The sequence below is a fragment of the Amphiura filiformis genome, chromosome 8, assembly GCF_039555335.1.
Source record: "Amphiura filiformis chromosome 8, Afil_fr2py, whole genome shotgun sequence".
NCBI classification, from domain to species: domain Eukaryota; kingdom Metazoa; phylum Echinodermata; class Ophiuroidea; order Amphilepidida; family Amphiuridae; genus Amphiura; species Amphiura filiformis.
Window position 1 is genome coordinate 56,368,668 of NC_092635.1, and position 19,694 is coordinate 56,388,361.

Below are 19,694 nucleotides of genomic sequence, written 5' to 3' on the forward strand. Positions count from 1 at the left end.
TGCGGTTATCGCTCTAGTTTATAAATACAAGGAAAGAAAATCCAGATTTATAAACTCCAACTGCGCTATTTTATGGATTTTATTTCACTATTTCATTCGTGTTTGCAATTTTAAAAGAGAGAAAATTTTTGTTGTATCAGCGAGGTACACGCGCGCAACAACGCATCGCGCTGTGTATCGCGCAATTTGTTAACGCACAGATACGCTACGCATACGCGACGCTTATCTGCATGCGTGGCGCATCCTTTGGAAACACTAATTTCAAGTGGTCAAATGGCTCCGTTTTAGCTGATAAAATGTGGGTTTTTTCAAGTTCTTTCCTCGATTTGAATATCAAGTTATGAATGGATTTCGCTCAAACTTCTCAACGGGCTGTGGATTTACCCGATGTTCACGTAATATAAGGTAGAACTAGAGCGATAACCGCACCATAGCTGAACCATGTGGCTTCGGCAGTATATTGTGGTAGGCCTAGATACCACTGTCATCATTGCATTTAAATTTCAGCTCAATTGAAGCATTTTGAAAACTTGACATTTGACCCCTTTATTGCCCATTAATGACCTTAAATGAACTTTAAAATATTTTAAACATGTTTAGAATGTAAAAAAAATCATAGCATATAAATTTCAGCTCAATTGGAGCATTTTGAAAAACTTGACCTTTGACCCCTTTATGACCCCCTTAAAGAGCCTTAAATGAATTTTAAAATATTTTTAAATGTTTACAATGTCATAAGGATCATTGCATTTAAATTTCAGCTCAATTGGAGCATTTTGAAAACATTGACCTTTGACCCCTTTATGACCCTTTAATGACCTTAAATAAATTTTTTAATGTTTTAAACATGTTTAGAATGTCATAAGGATCATTGCATTTAATTTTGAGCACAATCGGAGCATTTTCGGTTAAAATGACCTTTTTTGACCCCTGTGACCCCAAGATGACCTCTGACGTTTGGAAATATTGTTATTATATTCTTTATGTTTTCCTCTTTCATATGACACCACTCATGGGGTCATACCTTCGTGGCATTTAGAGATATGTCCATTTCAGACCAAATGGTTAGTCAGTAAGCTAGTAACTTAGTAAGTAAGCTAGTAACTTAGTAAGTAAGCTAGTAAGTAAGCTAGTAAGTAAGCTAGTAACATTCACTCTTATAGGCTGATACCATTTCATGGTTCAGCAAAAACGAAAACTGCCGCATTCTCCTGTGAGATTCGATGAAAGGGCAAAATGTGACCACTTTAAACTTCAACGGTCATTATTTCAATGTTCATTTTGTCGGTAAAATGACGATTTAGGTACACGATAACTCAATAAATACAGCATCTATAGGTGAGCAAAATATGATCATCGTAAAAAGCATAATCGACTCAAGAAACGGTTTTCTCATTTTTTTATATTTTGGTATATTTCCGATTTTAGGCATCATTTTATGCAAATAGGCGTTTGTGAATTTTAAAAAGTTCAATTTGATGCCTTATATGGTCAATATCTCAAAAACTAAGGCCAATATCAAAAAAAAAATAAAAAACCGTTTTTGGAATGGAGCCTCAAGATTGAGCTAAAAACAAAATAAAATATTTTGGAAAGAGTGTTTTTTTGTTATGATGTACCTAACAAATATTGCCAAAAACTCACTGTTTTGTGATTTTCTTCATAATTGTTGTTTTTACCCCAAATCTGTATTTATATTAAGATTTATTGATGTCTTGCCTTCATAAAAATGTATACTTTTATATGTCTTGCGCGAATAATTACAAAGTTATTGCACTTTTACTACATGCATGTCTGAGAGTACACAGCCTCCTTAAGGGGCAATAGAGGGGTCAAAGGTCAAGTTTTCAAAATGCCTCAATTCTCGCGATTCCAAATACAGCGCGCCACCAACGACGGCAGTGAAAATTGGCATTTCCCGTGTCTGGGGTCGACATCCTTTTTCATCAACCATAGCTGACCATGTTTGTGATTATTACTCTAAAAACACAATGTTTTGTAGTACATTTTGAAATTTTTTGAGACTTTCTGTGTTGAAGTGAAATATTGCACTTTGATATTCACATATCTTTTTCTAAAACCCGCAAACTTGATGTTGATAGGCCTACTAGGTGTTAACTTTTTGTTATCCCATTTTCTAAAACCGCCCTTTTTTGTTTTTAAACTTTACGATGCTTTTCAGCCCGATACGCGCGAGCCTAGTCAATGCGAAGTATAGGCCTAGGCCTGTCCTTTTTAATGGAAAACGCATAGGTTTTATTTTGGTTATTAGAATAAATTGTTTTAATTCTTTCTGAATTTATTGTTTGTTCAATACGATAATAATATAACACCAGCATACTTAAGAACATCCATACTATAGGTGTTGCGTTTTTGTAATCGGCCTACATTTTCTAAAAATGATGTTTTTTTGCACGAAGGCGCTTAGCGGCCCGCCGCGCGGGATAGGCCTACAGCAAAGAAATTCAAGTAAATTTTAAAAAGATTCTTAATACTCATTACTTATAAACATGCATCACATTGGTTTGCAGTTTTTGTTATTTGTAATTGTTTGATTTGTCTTTATTTTATTTTTAGCCTAAATTTGTATTTTTAATTATATTACTATCAAACATTTAAAAAATTACGATCGCAATAAAAACACTTTGTAGGCATAGCTTACCGCATAAAAATAACATTTATTTTTTATTAATATTTCAATTCGAGACTTTAATGCATTTCAACAATACCTCATAGAGTTCTAGCATAATAATAAAGATGAAGAAAGTTTCAAACTGCAAAAGAGTACATGAATTTTAAAAGATCATTATTTTAAGGTAGGCCTATATCAAGAAAATATGCATGCAAAAACTTCATAACTTTAGAACCAAGTATTCTAGACCTTTGGTGTTTTCAGTTTAAAATGATAGCCTATTGTACGTGTAATGGTTACACAATTGTCAAAAATGCCTCCTTTGGCCCCCATGAACCAGATCGTGTCACAATTAAGGTTTAAATTTGACAATTGTCATGTCCGATTTTAATATTAATTCATGTTTCTTTTAATTTTTCATATTTTATTTTTACTTCCGCTTTCTTGCATGTCATACCATCTTTATTTCATCTTTCCCTTTAATAATTCATAACCCAAGGAAATTTACTCTTAATGTAGGCCTAGGCCTACTCCCAAATAGCACACGTTGGTTGGAATGAGTTTCTTTTTAGTCATATTATCGGTCGGCACAACATTGAAAAATCAAAAACCTTTTCGACTAAATCAATTGGACAATTTTAAACACCTAGGCCTAGGCCTATACATGTTTTTTAAAAAGAAAAAGAAAATGGAAAAGATTAAAATCTTTCCCATTTTCCTTTTCTTTCTCATGAAATTATAAGTCAACACTATGAAAAGAACTGAACTGTAGTGTAGCCCATCCTTTACGGCACTGACTTTGGCCAAATTGGAAAGGTTTAAATTCGGAGGATCGACATTTCTTGCATATTAAATAATGGATCAGGCCCATGGATCAAGGACTCAACCTATAGTAAAGAGGTCAAATCTGGGGATGGACTTTATTGGAGGGGTGAACACATTGTTTAGGCCTGCTTCATTTGAAACTGAAGGGGCGAACCGGGACCCCCCCACACACACACACACACATACACCGATTTACGGCGAAGGATATAGGCCTACTGTACAATAACGGACAATTTGCAGTTGATGTTTTTGACAAAAACAAGATAACTTAACATGATTAACAATAGTTTGGAGGCCATTATAGGCCTAAATGAAAATGAAAACGTGCCTATTCACACAGAAGGGTAGGTCTATTCGAGCCCCCTGCGCCAAATTTATTGAGGGGCTGAGCCTATGTAATTTTGTTGACAGAACTGCACCACGAGAGCTTATTTTAAAAATTAACAGGTTTATTTGTTTAGTGCAAGTATATATTTTCTCCCGACATTATACATTGGGGCCAAAGTGTTTTGTTTAATATAGGGCTATATATCGAAGGAAATGGCTTCTAAATCTACGACCTTTCGTGGTCATACAGTAGGCCTACATCATGCTATAAAGAGTGTTTCAAACGTCACTCGAAAAATGCTTTATAAGGTTATAAATGTAAAACATCTATAGGCCTAGGTTGGAAAAACAATAATAAAAATACAAATAAGACAAGCGTTCAAAACATTTTTGAAAACCAAAAGCTTTTATCTTAATCATGTATCACGCATGGTAATAATTATGGGAAAAGTTATCCAAACAAGAAATAAAGGCACGAATTTGCGTTTTAGATTAAATTTTCTGTTTGAAATTGTCTTGCATCAAAAGCATTTGCTATTATAGGCCTACAATGTACCCAAACTCGAAAATTGACATTTTGACATCGGGTTTATAGGCCTAGATGGTCGATCAGCATCAGAGACATCAACATTTTTGACATCGAGTTTTAACCGTAGATGGTTGATCATAGAGTACATTTGAAATTCGAAAACGTTTTAATCGTATTAAAAAATAAATGCTTTACGCTGTCCATCATGCTGTTAAAATATGTATTGAATATTTCGTTATTCTAAATATTGAGAATTAGGTCTACTTTACTTAAAACAAACAAGGTTTAAAAATTGTGGGTATTTAAAGGATATATTCATGAGGGTCTAAGTAGGCCTATCCCCAATCATATTTTTCAGTGTTTTCTTTTCTTGTAAACGAGAGCCTAAAGTATTTTCCCAAGAGCCTCGGATCGGGTTCGGAAAAGTTTGAAAATAAGGGTTTAATTGATGCCCATTATTTTGTGTGGGAATAGGCCTAACACTCTGAACATTCACAGAGGTAGGCCTAAACCATGACTGTCAAAAATAAACTTTATAAAGGAAAAAAAAAAAACCATATTAAAAAAATAAATGCTTTACGCTGTTCATGCTGTTAAAATATGTATTGAATATTTCGTTATTCTAAATATTGAGAATTAGGCCTACTTTACTTAAAACAAACAAGGTTTAAATTTTTTAAGGATATATGCATGAAGTAGGCCTATCCCCTATCATATTTTTTAATCAAGTCTATTATAGGCCTACTTACTTAAAGACCTGAAAGTGTTTTCTTTTCTTGTAAACGAGAGCCTAAAGTATTTTCCCAAGCGCCTCGGAAAGTTCGGAAAAGTTTGAAAATAAGGTTGTGTGGGAATAGGCATAACACTCTGAACAGAGGTAGGCCTAAACCATGACTGTCGAAATTAACTTTAAAAAGGAGAAAAAAAAAAAAAAAAAAAACCGTCGGAGGGTTGAATCAACAGCTGATCATCATCAACGTAAATAAGCAAATTTGAGTAATCGATAGCAACACTCGTTTCTGTTTCCAGGGTCGATGGTTTATCGTCGACGCGACGACTCATGGATGTCGACCTTTACCCATGATGCTCTGCGCGAAGTAGATCAGCCAGGCGTGATCGTAGGTGGCGCGCTGTATTTGGAATCGCGTCAATCAGTCAATTGACCTGAAATTTAAATGCAATGATCTTTATGACATTCTTAACATGTTTTAAATATTTTAAAATTCATTTACGGTCATTAAGGGGGTCATACAGAGGTCAAAAGTCAAGTTTTCAAAATGCCAGCTTCTCACGATCAAGGTATATTAAAACGGCAATTAATTAATTAATGAAACAGTCTTATTAAAATTAATACTATCCTGCACAGTAGGCCTATTGCTGCTTGATCAGATCGTCACAATCATCCGCCTAACTTACCTCGTGCCCTTGCAAAGGGCACAGTTGCTCTAGTTTATTTTATATTCTTTACTTTTCCCAATTCATTAACACCATTCGGGTGGTCATACCTTCGTAGCATTTCGAGTTATGTCCATTACAGACTCCGGGTGACAGTGGTATAGGCCTACCACAATATACTGCCAAAGCCACATGGTTCAGCTATGGTGCGGTTATCGCTCTAGTTCAAATGACTGTGAAAAAAATTGGGTCAACCTTTTCGGGCTGTTAAGGAAGGGGCGGCAAAATTGTTTCTTCTTCAGCCCCCCGGGGTTGGGGCGGCCACGGTACGCCACTGATTAGGGTGGTAAGGTGTGGGGTAATGGTTGTTGTGGTGTAATAGTGGATGGAGGGGTTAGGGTGGTGATTAGGGTGACTGTGGTATAAGGTGGTGGGGTAATGGTGGGTGTTAGGTGGTATGGTAATATTGGGGTAAGGGTACGGGTGGTGATGGTGGGTTATTGTATATAGGTTGGTGAGGTATAATGAGTGGTAGGATAGGTATAATTATAGTGGGTGGTGGGTTTGGTGGTGGGATAATAGTGGTCAGTGGGTTTGGTAGTAGAGTAAGGGTGGGGAAGGGATATGGTGGGGTAGTGCGTGGGGTATTAGTGGGTAGTTGGATTAAGGTGGTGATTTATAGGGTGACCTATGTGAAAAGGAGGTGGTGTAGTGGGTTGGTGGGTAATAGTTGGTGGGGTAAGGGATGGGGCAAGCATTTTTGGGCAGGTCAAAAGGGGGACAAGTGATTTTTGGTGGTGGAGGGGGGCACAGCGATTTTTGGCACAGATGTTTTGGGCACCGTTTCCATAGGCCTAAAAGGTGCGGTTCAAAGTATGCAAAATTTCCTGCTTGTTGTGCTTGCATTTATATATGATAAGACAATTTTTAAATTTAAAACTCAAATTTAAAACCTTAAAAGGTTTTAAATTTGAGTTCAAGAAAATCTTGGAGCCAAAGATTGTTTGGCACATCAAAAGGGGGGGGGTAAAGTTTTTTTGACACGTTGAAAGAGGGCGGCAAAGATTTTTTTGGGTTGGCCAAAAAGGGGGGGATTTTAAGTGATTTTTGGCAGACCATTTTGAGAATAAACCCCCGGGACACATGATTTTTGCACAACCCCTCACGCATCATGATCATCGACCCCAACCCCTCTGGCATACCCCCCCTATTAGGCTAGGCCTACTCCCAGGAGTAGCCTACATGATTAGTTAAACCACCCCGGAGTAGCAGATGAGTAAAATGACTGCTGGGATCTTCTTTCTCATTCCTTTTTGGAGGTAGGTCTGGCAGCTCCTGGCCCGGGCTCCTGGCCTTCAGTGTAGGCCTAGGTGCTATATAAATTAGGCCTAATGTGACTGAGTGATGTGGCCCTATGATCAAATATATTATGATGATGAATTTTGGATAAGTATATAAATGCCGGAATGGTCCGCGTGCCGATGCCGTGGAGGTCGGGCTGGGTCATGTAGGCCGGCTGAGACGTGGGCTGAGTCATTATAGAATTTGGTGCATGACGATATAGGATATCGATTTATATATCTATCGAATCGATCGACGTGCGTACTATTGAAGGACTGGCAGGTTCATCCTAAACCGGAAGTCTACCGGATCCGGGGAAATCCCTGAAAGCTCCTGAATACCGATTTTCAAAGCTGAAATTTTAGGTGTTGAGTTCCGTTATTTAAAAACGGTTTGACCTGTTTCCCGTGCAGGTTCCTGAGCGGTGCGGTATACGCCGGAAATTACTGAGTTGGGAATCTTTAGCGTGAGCATGGTGAGAGCGCTGTTATATATTGGTCATTATGCCTCATGCATTTTACGGTTACATTTTGATGATTTTCATAAGCTTAATAAAATGTGATTCATCCAAGTATTGTAAATATATTTCGACAGGATTTGAAACATGATGAAGGCTGTACATGACATGCAATGCATGGTAGCTCATGGTGACGTCCATTGAATTGCAAAGAAGGAATTGCGTACTTGTATTGAACAAATTGTGGCAGGATTTCAAAGAACGGTAGGTACATGTAGGCCCTAGGTGTAAAATAGAAAATCTTAAGATTTTATGTAATAATGTAGCGTCTGAGCTGAGCAGCAGGTCGAGCTATATAAAGCAGGGGTCCATTTCACTAAACTTTACGAAGCGTCGTAAGTCTCGAAAATCATTCGTAACTTACAACGAGTCGTAAGTTCCATTTCACTAAATGTACTTACGAACGGTACCCTTCGTATAAGTAATAGGGATTTACTACAGGGACCCTTCGTAAAGTTACGTCTAGTATTGGGTATTCGTAACTTAACGAATGGTTACTTGAGTTACGAAGGGTAAAAGGTTTAGTGAAATAGACCCCAGGCTGATATAACATTATAGCTACAAACACTACACTACAGTCTTTCATACTTATTTCATGATCAGTGTGGATTGATTCAAAATTAGTGCATGATTGATGCAGCTGTCAAACAGAATGATTTTGCTGATCTGAGTGAATATCTGCATATATCTGCTCAGTGCTTGATTTGAAAATATTTTGATTTTGAATTTAAATTCTAGACATATCATCTTGGGGTCAAATCGGACGATAAACATCGAGCTATAAAAATAAATTAAATGCATGAATGAATTAATGCGACTATCAAAGTAAAATGTACACTCGATCGGACATCTGGGAACCTATAGTCCTATATTGTACTAGCGCATGCAATATCCGCGCATACTACACTGGGCTGTATCCCCCTGTGCCCTGTGTGAGGTCAGGACAGGTCGATCAAGAGAATGTACAACCAATCGGCATTTGATGCATACCACAGTAATATTTCATCAATATGTTTGATTTTTTAATTTGTTTTAAAAACAGGAAAAAGATGGCTACCAGTGGTCAAATACGAAGCACTAAGACCTATATTTGGTATACTGCTGATGTGCTTGGTACCGGTGCAACAAGCACAGTGTTCAAGGGGAGACATAAGGTAATTGAAAGGTCACAGAATGTACATGTGCGGGCTTGTTAACTCGCCCGCACCTGTTAACTCGCCCGCACATGTTCCAGGAATGTTGACTTAATTTATTTTGGAATGTTAAAAACTTCAAGATTGGACTTGGAGACTGGTCAGTGTTTATGGTTTGAAATGTGCTTTGAATTTACTGAAATTTGAAAGAAAGGAGCCCTGGAGAAGGCTACATCATATGTACATGTAGAATTACACAGCCGTGACGTTAGTCACGGCTGTGTCTTTTTTCTTACAGGTTCTTCTTCTTTAAGTTAGGCGTGCAGCCTAACTTATTATTTTCTTGCCGTTTGTTTCTTTCTTTCTTTCTCACAATTTACTACTTGTGCTACATCCGTGATCGGATTTCGACCAAATGCATACCCAAGCCGTATTGGGTAGGTGGCTACAAAAGTCTTAAAATGTTTTAATATCGGAGGTCATCCAGGGGGTCACAGGGGTCCGAAATGGTCAGTTTTGCCTCATATGTGCCGCACCCCCATTATAATTAGGGGCAAAACATGGAGACATCTAGTCTAGTGTTTTGATAAACAAGAGATAACCACAGGCAATGGTTCTGCTGTCTGTGCTTCAAAACGTGTAAATTTTCGCCTCGATTGGTCTAGTGCCAGGTGGTGAATGCCGTGCATGCTCTAAATTCAGTAATTTTCCATCGTCAACCGTGTGGAAAATGTCATACGGCCGGGCGGTTTCACAAGTTGCCGGCTCTATCATACCAGTCGCCGCCTGGCTATTGCAGCTGCAATCCATACATCAAAACGTGTAAATTTTGGCTATTCCAACTGCAATCCATACACCCTTCATGCAAGACATGACTGGAATCGTCCACACAGGAAGTGAATATTACAAACGGAGTCACCCATTGAGGTAGGCCCATTCGAAATTCACACGCCCTGTGTGGGAGATTAAGATAATGTCTTCCGGAGAGGTTGTATGAATTTCAACTGGAACAGCCCAGTTGGGGTGTGTGAAACCGCAAGTGGGCGATTCACACGAAACAAACTGAGGTGTTCAGATGGCAATTTTGTTACATATCTTGAGTGTAACTTGTGATGTGATGCCTGTATGCTAGATATAAACAGCTACAACAGTATTATGCATTGCTTGAGATAGTCATATCTTTAAATAGGTGTGATTGCAGTTGTTTGTACATGTACATGTAGAGTTGGCAATGGTATTAGAAGCTATTACATGTGGTTGTGAAATAGGCCATTGTGGGAAATGACTTCATTCAATCAGATTTGATCTGAATATTGTGAGGTTAGTGATGCAGTGGTATTAGTACTATAAAAGCTTTTGTGCTGCACTGGTACTGCACACACGTACTTTTCTTCTTTCTTGGAAGAAATGTATCGGAACTGGTTGGGGTGGGTGGGTGTGTGGGGGTGTGTGTGTGGGGGGGGGTGATATCTTGGCTAAAACTGCATCACGCCTTCCCATGATGCATTTATGAAAATCAATAATCCCACTTTATAGTTTCTACAGATGACGCTTAATAATGGTAAATAATGGGGGGTAAGTAAAATGTTGAAATATGACCGCATTAAACTGCAAAGGTCATGTGAGGTCAAAGGTCAGGTCAAATTACAAGTTGCTCCGATTGGGCTGTAACTCGGGGAAAATGATCCCTGACACTTGGGGAGTATACAACCACAAAGGTCAAGTGAGGTCAAAGGTCAGGTCAAAGTTGAAGTTGCTCCAATTAGGCTGTAAGTCGGGGAAAATGGTCCCTGACACTTTGGGAGTATAAAACCACAAAGGTCATGTGAGGTCAAAGGTCAGGTCAAATTTAAAGTTGCTCCAATTGAGCTGTAAGTCGGGGAAATGATCCCTGACACTTGGGGAGTATGAAACCGCAAAGGTCATGTGAGGTCCAAGGTCAGGTCAAATTAAAGTTGCTCCAATTGGGCTGTAAGTCGGGGGAAATGAGCCCTGACACTTGGGGAGTATGAAACCACAAAGGTCATGTGAGGTCAAAGGTCAGGTCAAATTTGAAGTTGCTCCAATTAGGCTGTAAGTCAGGGAAAATGATCCCTGACACTTTGGGAGTATAAAACCACAAAGGTCATGTGAGGTCAAAGGTCAGGTCAAATTTAAAGTTGCTCCAATTGGGCTGTAAGTCGGGGAAATGATCCCTGACACCTGGGGAGTATAAAACCACAAAGGTCAAGTGAGGTCAAAGGTCAGGTCAAATTTGAAGTTGCTCCAATTAGGCTGTAAGTCGGGGAAAATTATCCCTGACACTTTGGGAGTATGAAACCACAAAGGTCATGTGAGGTCAAAGGTCAGGTCAAATTTGAAGTTGCTCCAATGAGGCTGTAAGTCGGGGAAAATGATCCCTGACACTTTGGGAGTATAAAACCACAAAGGTCAAGTGAGGTCAAAGGTCAATTTTGAAGTTGCTCCAATGAGGCTGTAAGTCGGGGAAAATGATCCCTGACACTTTGGGAGTATAAAACCACAAAGGTCAAGTGAGGTCAAAGGTCAGGTCAAATTTGAAGTTGCTCCAATTAGGCTGTAAGTCGGGGAAAATGATCCCTGACACTTTGGGAGTATAAAACCACAAAGGTCATGTGAGGTCAAATGTCAGGTCAAATTACATGTTGTTCCGATTGGGCTGGAAATCGGGGAAAATGATCCCTGACACTTGGGGAGTATTAAACCCAAAAGGTCAAGTGAGGTCAAAGGTCAGGTCAAATTACAAGTTGCTCCGACTGGGCTGTAAGTCGGGGGAAATGATCCCTGACACTTGGGGGAGTATAAAACCACAACGGTCATGTGAGGTCAAAGGTCAGGGCACATTTGAAGTTGCTCCAATTGGGCTGTAAGTCGGGGAAATGATCCCTGGGAAGTATTAAACCGCAAAGGTCATTCGAGGTCAAAGGTCAGGTCAAATTTAAAGTTGCTCTGATTGGGCTGCAAGTCGGGGAAAATGATCCCTGACATTTGGGGAGTATGAAACCGCAAAGGTCATGTGAGGTCAAATTTAAAGTTGCTCCGATCAGGCTGCAACTTGCGGCAAATGATCCCTAACACTTGGGGAGTGTAAAACCGAAAAGGTCATCCGAGGTCAAATTTAACGTTGCTCAGAATATGAAACCGAAAAGGTCAACGAAGACAAAGGTCGGGTCAAATTTAATGTTGCACAGTATTGCTGCGTGATGATGTCATCACAGTCATACGCCTAACTTACCTCGTGCCCTTGCAAAGGGCACAGTTGCTCTAGTTCTTCTTTCTTTCTTCTTTCTGTCAACCATTACATTTGCTCTAGCACTCACATGCTTACATCGATTTTGACCTAACTTGGTCACAATGATCATTGACCGTGCCCCTACATGTCACATGAAACTCGTTGGGTCAAAGGTCACACAGGGGTCACAGGGGTCAAAAACGTGATTTCAACTCAAAATGCATCTTCTCCTACAAATTACGTAGGACAGTGACGCCACTTGCACACATGCATTGTAATTACCCAGTGTCTATGTGGTGTACACAGATTTGGGGTCAAAGGTCATTAAGGGGTCACTTCCGTGTAAAACGAAAAAGCTTCAAAATTTTTATTAGCTAAATAAAACATAGCACAGTAACGGTATGTTCACATATGATCTGCAGTCACCCAATGTATATGTGGTATTTTTTTTATGTCAGGCGGATTTATCCGCCTGATATACTGTGAAGCTCCTAAATCTTCTTCTTTCTTTCTTCTTTAGTAGAACCAAAAATTGCTACTAGTGCCAGACGCTTGGACCAATGTTGACCAAACTTGGCCACAAGAAGCACTGACCCAAGCTTAATATAACTTCTACACAGATAGGGGTCAAAGGTCATGTAAGGGTTATTAGGGTCATTTTGTGAAAATCTTAAAAATGTTACTGCTCCTTTAAATGACATGCTATGACCACCAAACATGGTCAGCAAGAACAGCTGGCCCAAGCTTCAAATAAGTTGTACCACAGATTGGGGTCAAAGTTCATGTAAGGCTTAATAGGGTCATTTTGTGAAAATATTTGCGTGAAATGTAATGAAGCAGCTATAGAGGCAGCAACCTTGTGCAGGGAAACAGCTATTCGATAACAAGAGATAAGCATATAGTTTCGTTGCATGCTTGGGCATGTCTACTGGTGTGGTTTTAAGTTTCCAGGAAAATTAACAGTAAATATTGTGCTGCTATTTTGATAATAAGAGGTAAGAGTTGTTAGGTTTGGAAATTATGCTATCCCATGATGCATTTATGAAAATACACACTAAAGGTTTGGAAATGATGCTATCCCATGATGCATTTATGAAAATACACACTAAAGGTATGTGATAAATGCTATATAGTTGCTTGTGCGGTGGGGATGGTGGTCAAATTATATTCCTTCCCATGATGCATTTATGAAAATCAATACATACACACTAAGGCTATTATGGTAAATGCTATATAGCAATAATGGTAAATACCAGTACTCGGGTTTGTGGGGGGGGGGGCAAATTTTGAAATTTGTCCGATTGGGCTCAAACTTATATATAATAATCATAAGGGGATCATGAAACATCAGCTATGGTCATCCAAGGTCAAATGTTACAGCTGTCCGATGGGGCAGTAACTCTGGGGAAATGATCCCTGACACTTGGGGAGTATGTAACCGCAAAGGTCATGTGAGGTCAAAGGTCAGGTCAAATTTAAAGTTGCTCTGATAGGGCTGTAACTCGGGAAAATGATCCCTGACAATTGGGGAGTATGAAACCACAAAGGTCATGCGAGGTCAAAGGTCAGGTCAAATGTACAGCTGCTCCGATCGGGCTGTAACTTGGAAGAAATGATCCCTGACAATTGGGGAGTATAAAACCGCAAAGTTCGTGTGAGGTCAAAGGTCAGGTCAAATTTTAAGTTGCTTTGATTGGGCTGTAACTCGGGGTAAATGATCCCTGACACTTGAGGAGTATAAAACCGCAAAGGTCAACTGAAGTCAAAGGTCAGGTCAAATTTAAAGTTGCTCCGATTGGCCTGTAACTCAGGGAAACCAATTTCTGACACTTCATGAGTATAAAACTAAAAAGGTCATGCAAGGTCAAAGGTCAGGTCAAATTTAAAGTTGCTCCGATTGGGCTGTAACTTAGGGAAAATGATCCCCGACACTTGGGGAGTATGAAACCATAAAGGTCATCTGAGGTCAAAGGTCAGGTCAAAATAAATATTGCTCCGATCAGGCTGTAACAACTTGCAGAAATGATCCCGACACTTGGGGAGTATAAAACCGTAAAGGTCATCCAAGGTTACAGGACAGGAAAGGTCAAATGAGGTCAAATGTTAAAATGGTCCGATTGGGCTTAAATGTGATGCAAAGTATCCTTGATTTGAGATAGCATGAGTAGTCAACTCACGTTTACCCAAGGTCAAAGGTCAAATGAGGTCAATCAGAAGTCATCGCCTGACATTCGTGGCTCGTGAGCCACAGTAGCTCTAGTTTTATTTGGGGTCAAAGCTCATTAAGGGGTCACTTCCGGTATAAAATGAAATACCTTTAAAATGCATCTTCTTCCACAAATTATGTGGGACAGAGACGCCACTTGCACACATGCATTGTTATTACCCAGTGTCTATGGGGTGTACACAGATTTGGGGTCAAAGGTCATTAAGGGGTCACTTCGTATAAAACGAAATACCTTCAAAAAATTTTATTAGCTAAGTAAAACATGGGACAGTAACGGTATGTTCACACCTGATCTGCAGTCACCCAATGTATATGTGGTATTTTTTTATTTGGGGTCAAATCTCATTAAGGGGTCACTTCCGGTATAAAACGAAATACCTTTAAAATGCATCTTCTTCCACAGATTCTGTAGGACAGAGACGCCACTTGCACACATGCATTGTTATTACCCAGTGTCTATGGGGTGTACACAGATTTGGGGTCAAAGGTCATTAAGGGGTCACTTCCGTATAAAACGAAAAACCTTCAAAAATTTTTATTTGCTAAGAAAAACATAGGACAGTAACGGTATGTTCACACATGAATTGTGGTTACCCAGTTTATATGTGGTATTATTTTATTTGGGGTCAAAGGTCATTAAGGGGTCACTTCCGGTATAAAACGAAATACCTTTAAAATGCTTCTTCCACAAATTACGAGGACAATGACGCCACTTGCACACATGCATTGTTATAACACAGTGTCTATATGGTGTACACACATTTGGGGTCAATGGTCAGTAAGGAGTCACTTCCGGTATAAAACGATATACCTTCAAAATGGCCCTTCTGCCACAAAAAGCATAGCAAAGTGATGCCACGTGGACACGTGCATTGACATTAGCCAATGTCTATGGGGTTTTCATATATTTTGGGGTCAAAGGTGATTAAGGGGTCACCACACGGCTGTGTTCGTGGTCTTAGACCACAGCTAAGTCTAGTTTCATTTTCTTTTGTACAGTAATTCATTTGAAAATCAAGGCACAAAGGCATTCATTTTTTGTACTTTCGATAGAAAACTTTTCTGTTCGAAACATGTGATATGGTCGGGGATATGGTGGCAACCTGCTTGATGTTGTTAATTTTTTTATTGTATGGTATCAGTTAACTAGCAATGGTTATTGTATTTGTAGCCAGCCCATAGAACTTGCGTGCAAGTTTTGGCACAATATATTTAGGGTTTTGGACTTTTGCCAAGTCGTACGGTGGTTCAAAATTGCCAATGAACTGTGAACAATGAACAATGAACTGAACTGCTTCAGTAAACAAAGCAAGGTCCCATTTTTGTTTTACCTTCATCAATTCAATTAGGGGTCGGTGTGGTTTCCTCATGATGTAGTACTTCAAGTATGGCTTTACTTTTAAAGAAATCTAAATTTCTATACTTCAACAAGGAAGTTCCCCATTTTGAATTGAAAAAAAACCTAAATTTTTACATCAAAAGTGATAAATTTTAAAGAATAAACCATTTATTTTATGAAGTACATGTACTTACCATACTATGAATAATACCTACTTAGGGACCGTTCACAAACACTTGTAAGGGGGGCCTGATGCACAAAAATTTCATCATAAAAAAAAAAAAATTTGGGGCCCCCTTTACAGACCTCAAAACTTTCAGGCCCCCTCCCTTTTTGACATGAAAATTATGGGTCAACCCCATAGAAAAGCATATAAACTCAATTTTCCCAGGAAAATTTGTGGTCATTTTTTCAGGGCCCCCCTTAGGAGGGTCAAAATTTTTCAGGCCCCCCTTTTTTTCATAAGCCCCCTAACAAGTGTTTGTGAACGCTCCCTGATGTATCAGATACATGATGTATGAAAGTGTAACAGTCAATAATTTTTTTACCTATATAGTGAACCCAAACTGAAAATACAGATAATTATATTGATGTAAATTAAATTGTGAACATTTGAAAGTGAGCAAAATTTGTTGCCATTTTTTTTTTATTCTGTGGAACATTTCACCATGCATTGTTAGGATCATAAATGAGGTCATTCATTTTTATATTAACTGCAGTGAAATAATTATTTGCAATTCAGTTAGTTTTGAATAGGATATACATCAGGTGGTAAAGCTATAAATAGGCCCTAGGTATTCAAGAATAAATATTCAGGAAAATTTGGCACAGTGCCCACAACATGATGCAGACCTGTATACAGATAATCTAAATGTACATAGCTGTCTTTATTAAGTTTACCAAAATGTAAATAAACAGGCATACATGTACAACCAGGATGTGTATCGGACATTTTCACACATTTATTTTCACCTTTCATTAAGCCGGTATGTAGCGAAAATAACAGTGTGCAAATATAATTGGTTACTTGAGTATAAAGGTGTATAAAAGAAACTGACAATTGTGAATTAAATTATCAAAATTAGCCAAGTTCAAATTGTGTGAAAATTTCTACATTATATTTTATGGACAAATTAACAAATGACCTATTACACAGAGCTTTGATAAAGGACTTTGACATCAGGAAGAAAACCCCACACACTGGAATTAATATGTTGCCTCATGCAACTCCAGAATCCATTATATTGGTACAGTGCCACATTCTATTGGTTGGCCATAAATTATTTTTCATGTGTAGAAGACCTACATAAGGACGTGTAAAATTAATATTTTGGTTCTCGTCCCCTCCCTCCTCAATTTCTGGGATTTGTCAGATTTTTTATTTTTTTTAGATTTTTCAATTTTTTTAGACTTTGGAATGATTTATGAAATCTTCATACATATGAATAAGTTTATTAGAGAACAAGCATCACTTCCAAGTCTTTTTGTGGTACTCTAGGGGGTTTATCCCTCAGAATCAAAAAAAAAAAAAAAAAAAAGGGCCTCATCGTTTCCTTGAGCACTGTTGGAGAAGACCGAAAACTACTGACAATACTAAAAAAACATAAAAAAAAAAAAAAAAACAAAAAAAACACCTCCCTCCCTCATCAATTCATGAAAATCCTCTGGACGAGAACCAAAACATTAATTTTTATACGGCCTAAAATAACTAATACATGTATGCAACTGCAGTACACCAAAGTGAATTTTTACATAGATACTAAAATTTTTAGTATCTATGATTTTTATCAGTTGCTGAATTTCAAACATGTTGAAGGTCATAAAACATAATGTGCTGAAATACTTGTGGGTATAATTACCATATCATGCAATGGGCGCATGTCATGACTGGAATATGTAGTGGGAATTCCCCACATGGCATCATATCTTCTGTGATCTCTAGGTATGAATGGATCTCATTAAAATTGCACTCCATGGTATCAAATAATCAAAACCTTCCATTGTTAAAACATTAGCTACAGAAACAAAGACCTATTCACATGTGAATTAATTATCCTGTGGGAAAAAAAGCTATGCACATCTGCAGTTTTTCATAATTGATCGCTGTTAGAATCATTAATCGATGTTAATTGCTAAATATGGAGCATAATTTACCAAATTTTTAACATACACAATAATGTATGGAAATATGTTTATTTGATTCTGTAAAATGTATTTTGTCATTTATGAAGCAGCAGGGCATATTGATAATACAATTATTGTTTACTTTATAGCCTGGGAATTAATACAGACATTAGGTTTGCTGGGAAGCACCTGGTATATATTGGTACCTGGGTTCTTTGGGTCAATGGGCCCTTGTATTCAGGCTTTGGGTCAGCTGCTATGAATCGCAAAGTACGGTACCGGTAATAAAAATAGCAAGCAAATTGTCAACAATAATAACCAGCCGTATACTGTCGACAGTGTCGAACTCGAAATGGAAATCTTTAATGGTTATAATTAATAGCTCTGCCAATTTTGAATGAACTTGGTTTTTAAATCTGATTTTAAGCTTTGATGTTTACAAAGACTTGTTAACAATAGAAAAATGTATATAGTTTCTTGAGCACAAAAACTAAAAATAATTAAATGGCACAAAAATATCATTATCGTTATTACAAATGTTGAACCTAATTATTTAAAGTTGGACCTGACCATTAGTTGGGTGTATAGTTGAAATATTTCTCATGTTTTTGTGTGGGTGCACAACAAGTAAACCCAAATTATTTTGTTAAGCTCATTGGTTTCACACTAGGTTTACTGTTAAAGGTTCTGTGGTTAAAGGTCAACATGTTTACTTGTGTTTCCATTTCCAGTTATTGTGATTTGGTTGTTCAGAGCACCCTGCGAATGGTAGTGAGCTTTGGCAAAAATTGTATTGATCATTTCAATGCAATTTTCGTAATTTTGGGTTTTTAGGGGCTGTGCAATAATTATGTGTACCCCGGGGTGGTGAATTTTCAAAATGGTCTGCCAAAATTGTTTGCCCCCCCTTGGCCGTGCCAAAAATCTTTGCCCCCCCCTTTGACATGCCAAAAACCTTTGCCCCCCTTTTGATGTGCCAAAATTCTTTGCCCCCCCTTACACATGCAACATTCTTTGCCCCCCTATAGTTCACCAGACCGGGGGTACACATAAATATTGCACCACCCCTTTAATACTGAGGGGGGCAAGTGTTTCTCCAATTCCCTGCGATAATGTCACTGTTCTCATGGTTAATGCAGGCATTAGATGAACTAAGAGAAATGAGGTCACACATGTACAATGTAGGACTACTGATCATGTTTCCATGGGTGTCCCATGCTCTGAACATGAGTAGATGGGTGTGACTCATAGTCAAATGTTAATGAAAAGTCATCAATTAGGCCCAGCCCTAAAAGACTAAACATTGGACACTTTGAGGATAAATGTTCTTTGAGTTTAAGTGGTGGGTTATAAGCATTGAAATTAACCATTACCATGATTAGTGGTAGGCCCCAGAAGTGAGCAGTGGTCTCCACCGCTCCCACTATAATACGACATTGTTCATAGACTTCAAAAGGCGTGTCCTCGCATCCTATATATTTTGTGTACACAGATCTGCCTACGCCTACACAGATCTAAGTTTAGCTTTACTTTAGATTCAAAGTTCAAACTTCATACAGGGATTCAATATCTATTTTAGTTTCAAGAATCAAACAAAGTTCATAGACAATCTAAGTTATACAATGTAGGCAGGGTCCAATGATTCCATATAATCAAAATGTGTAAGGGCAAATACATACTGTACTTGAAGTCTTGTCATGTCTATGTGTGCATAAACTAGAGCGATAACCGCACCATAGCTGAACCATGTGGATTCGGCAGTATATACTGGTAGGCCTATACCACTGTCACCCGGAGTCCATATCAAAACCTTTAGTAACATTTCAGAATCAGTGAATCCACGACAGACTTGGCCATTCAAAACGCAACAGAAAACTGGCTAAAAATGGCCACATTTTTCTTTAAATCGCCGTCAATTTCAAACTAGTGAACTCAGAATTCTGTTCCCACGTTTATATTACCTTGAGATATTCCTTAACCCTAAAATTATTTTTTTGAAGCTGTAGGTGCTTCCATGAACCCGCCTGAATTTTTATTTATTCCATGTTTTCACTA

The 19,694-nt window shown here is 38.3% G+C and overlaps 1 protein-coding gene across 1 annotated transcript in view; it reads left to right on the forward strand.

The window, feature by feature from the left end:
• Nucleotides 1-7,755: 7,755 nt before the first annotated feature.
• LOC140159253 (serine/threonine-protein kinase TBK1-like) overlaps nt 7,756-19,694 on the forward strand; it is a 37,747-nt gene continuing 25,808 nt past the window's right edge. The window contains exons 1-2 of the mRNA XM_072182662.1: nt 7,756-7,774; nt 8,609-8,720. Of these exons, the coding sequence (XP_072038763.1) occupies nt 8,616-8,720 (105 nt within the window). The 5' untranslated portion in view covers nt 7,756-7,774; nt 8,609-8,615. The remainder of the gene's footprint in view (nt 7,775-8,608; nt 8,721-19,694) is intronic.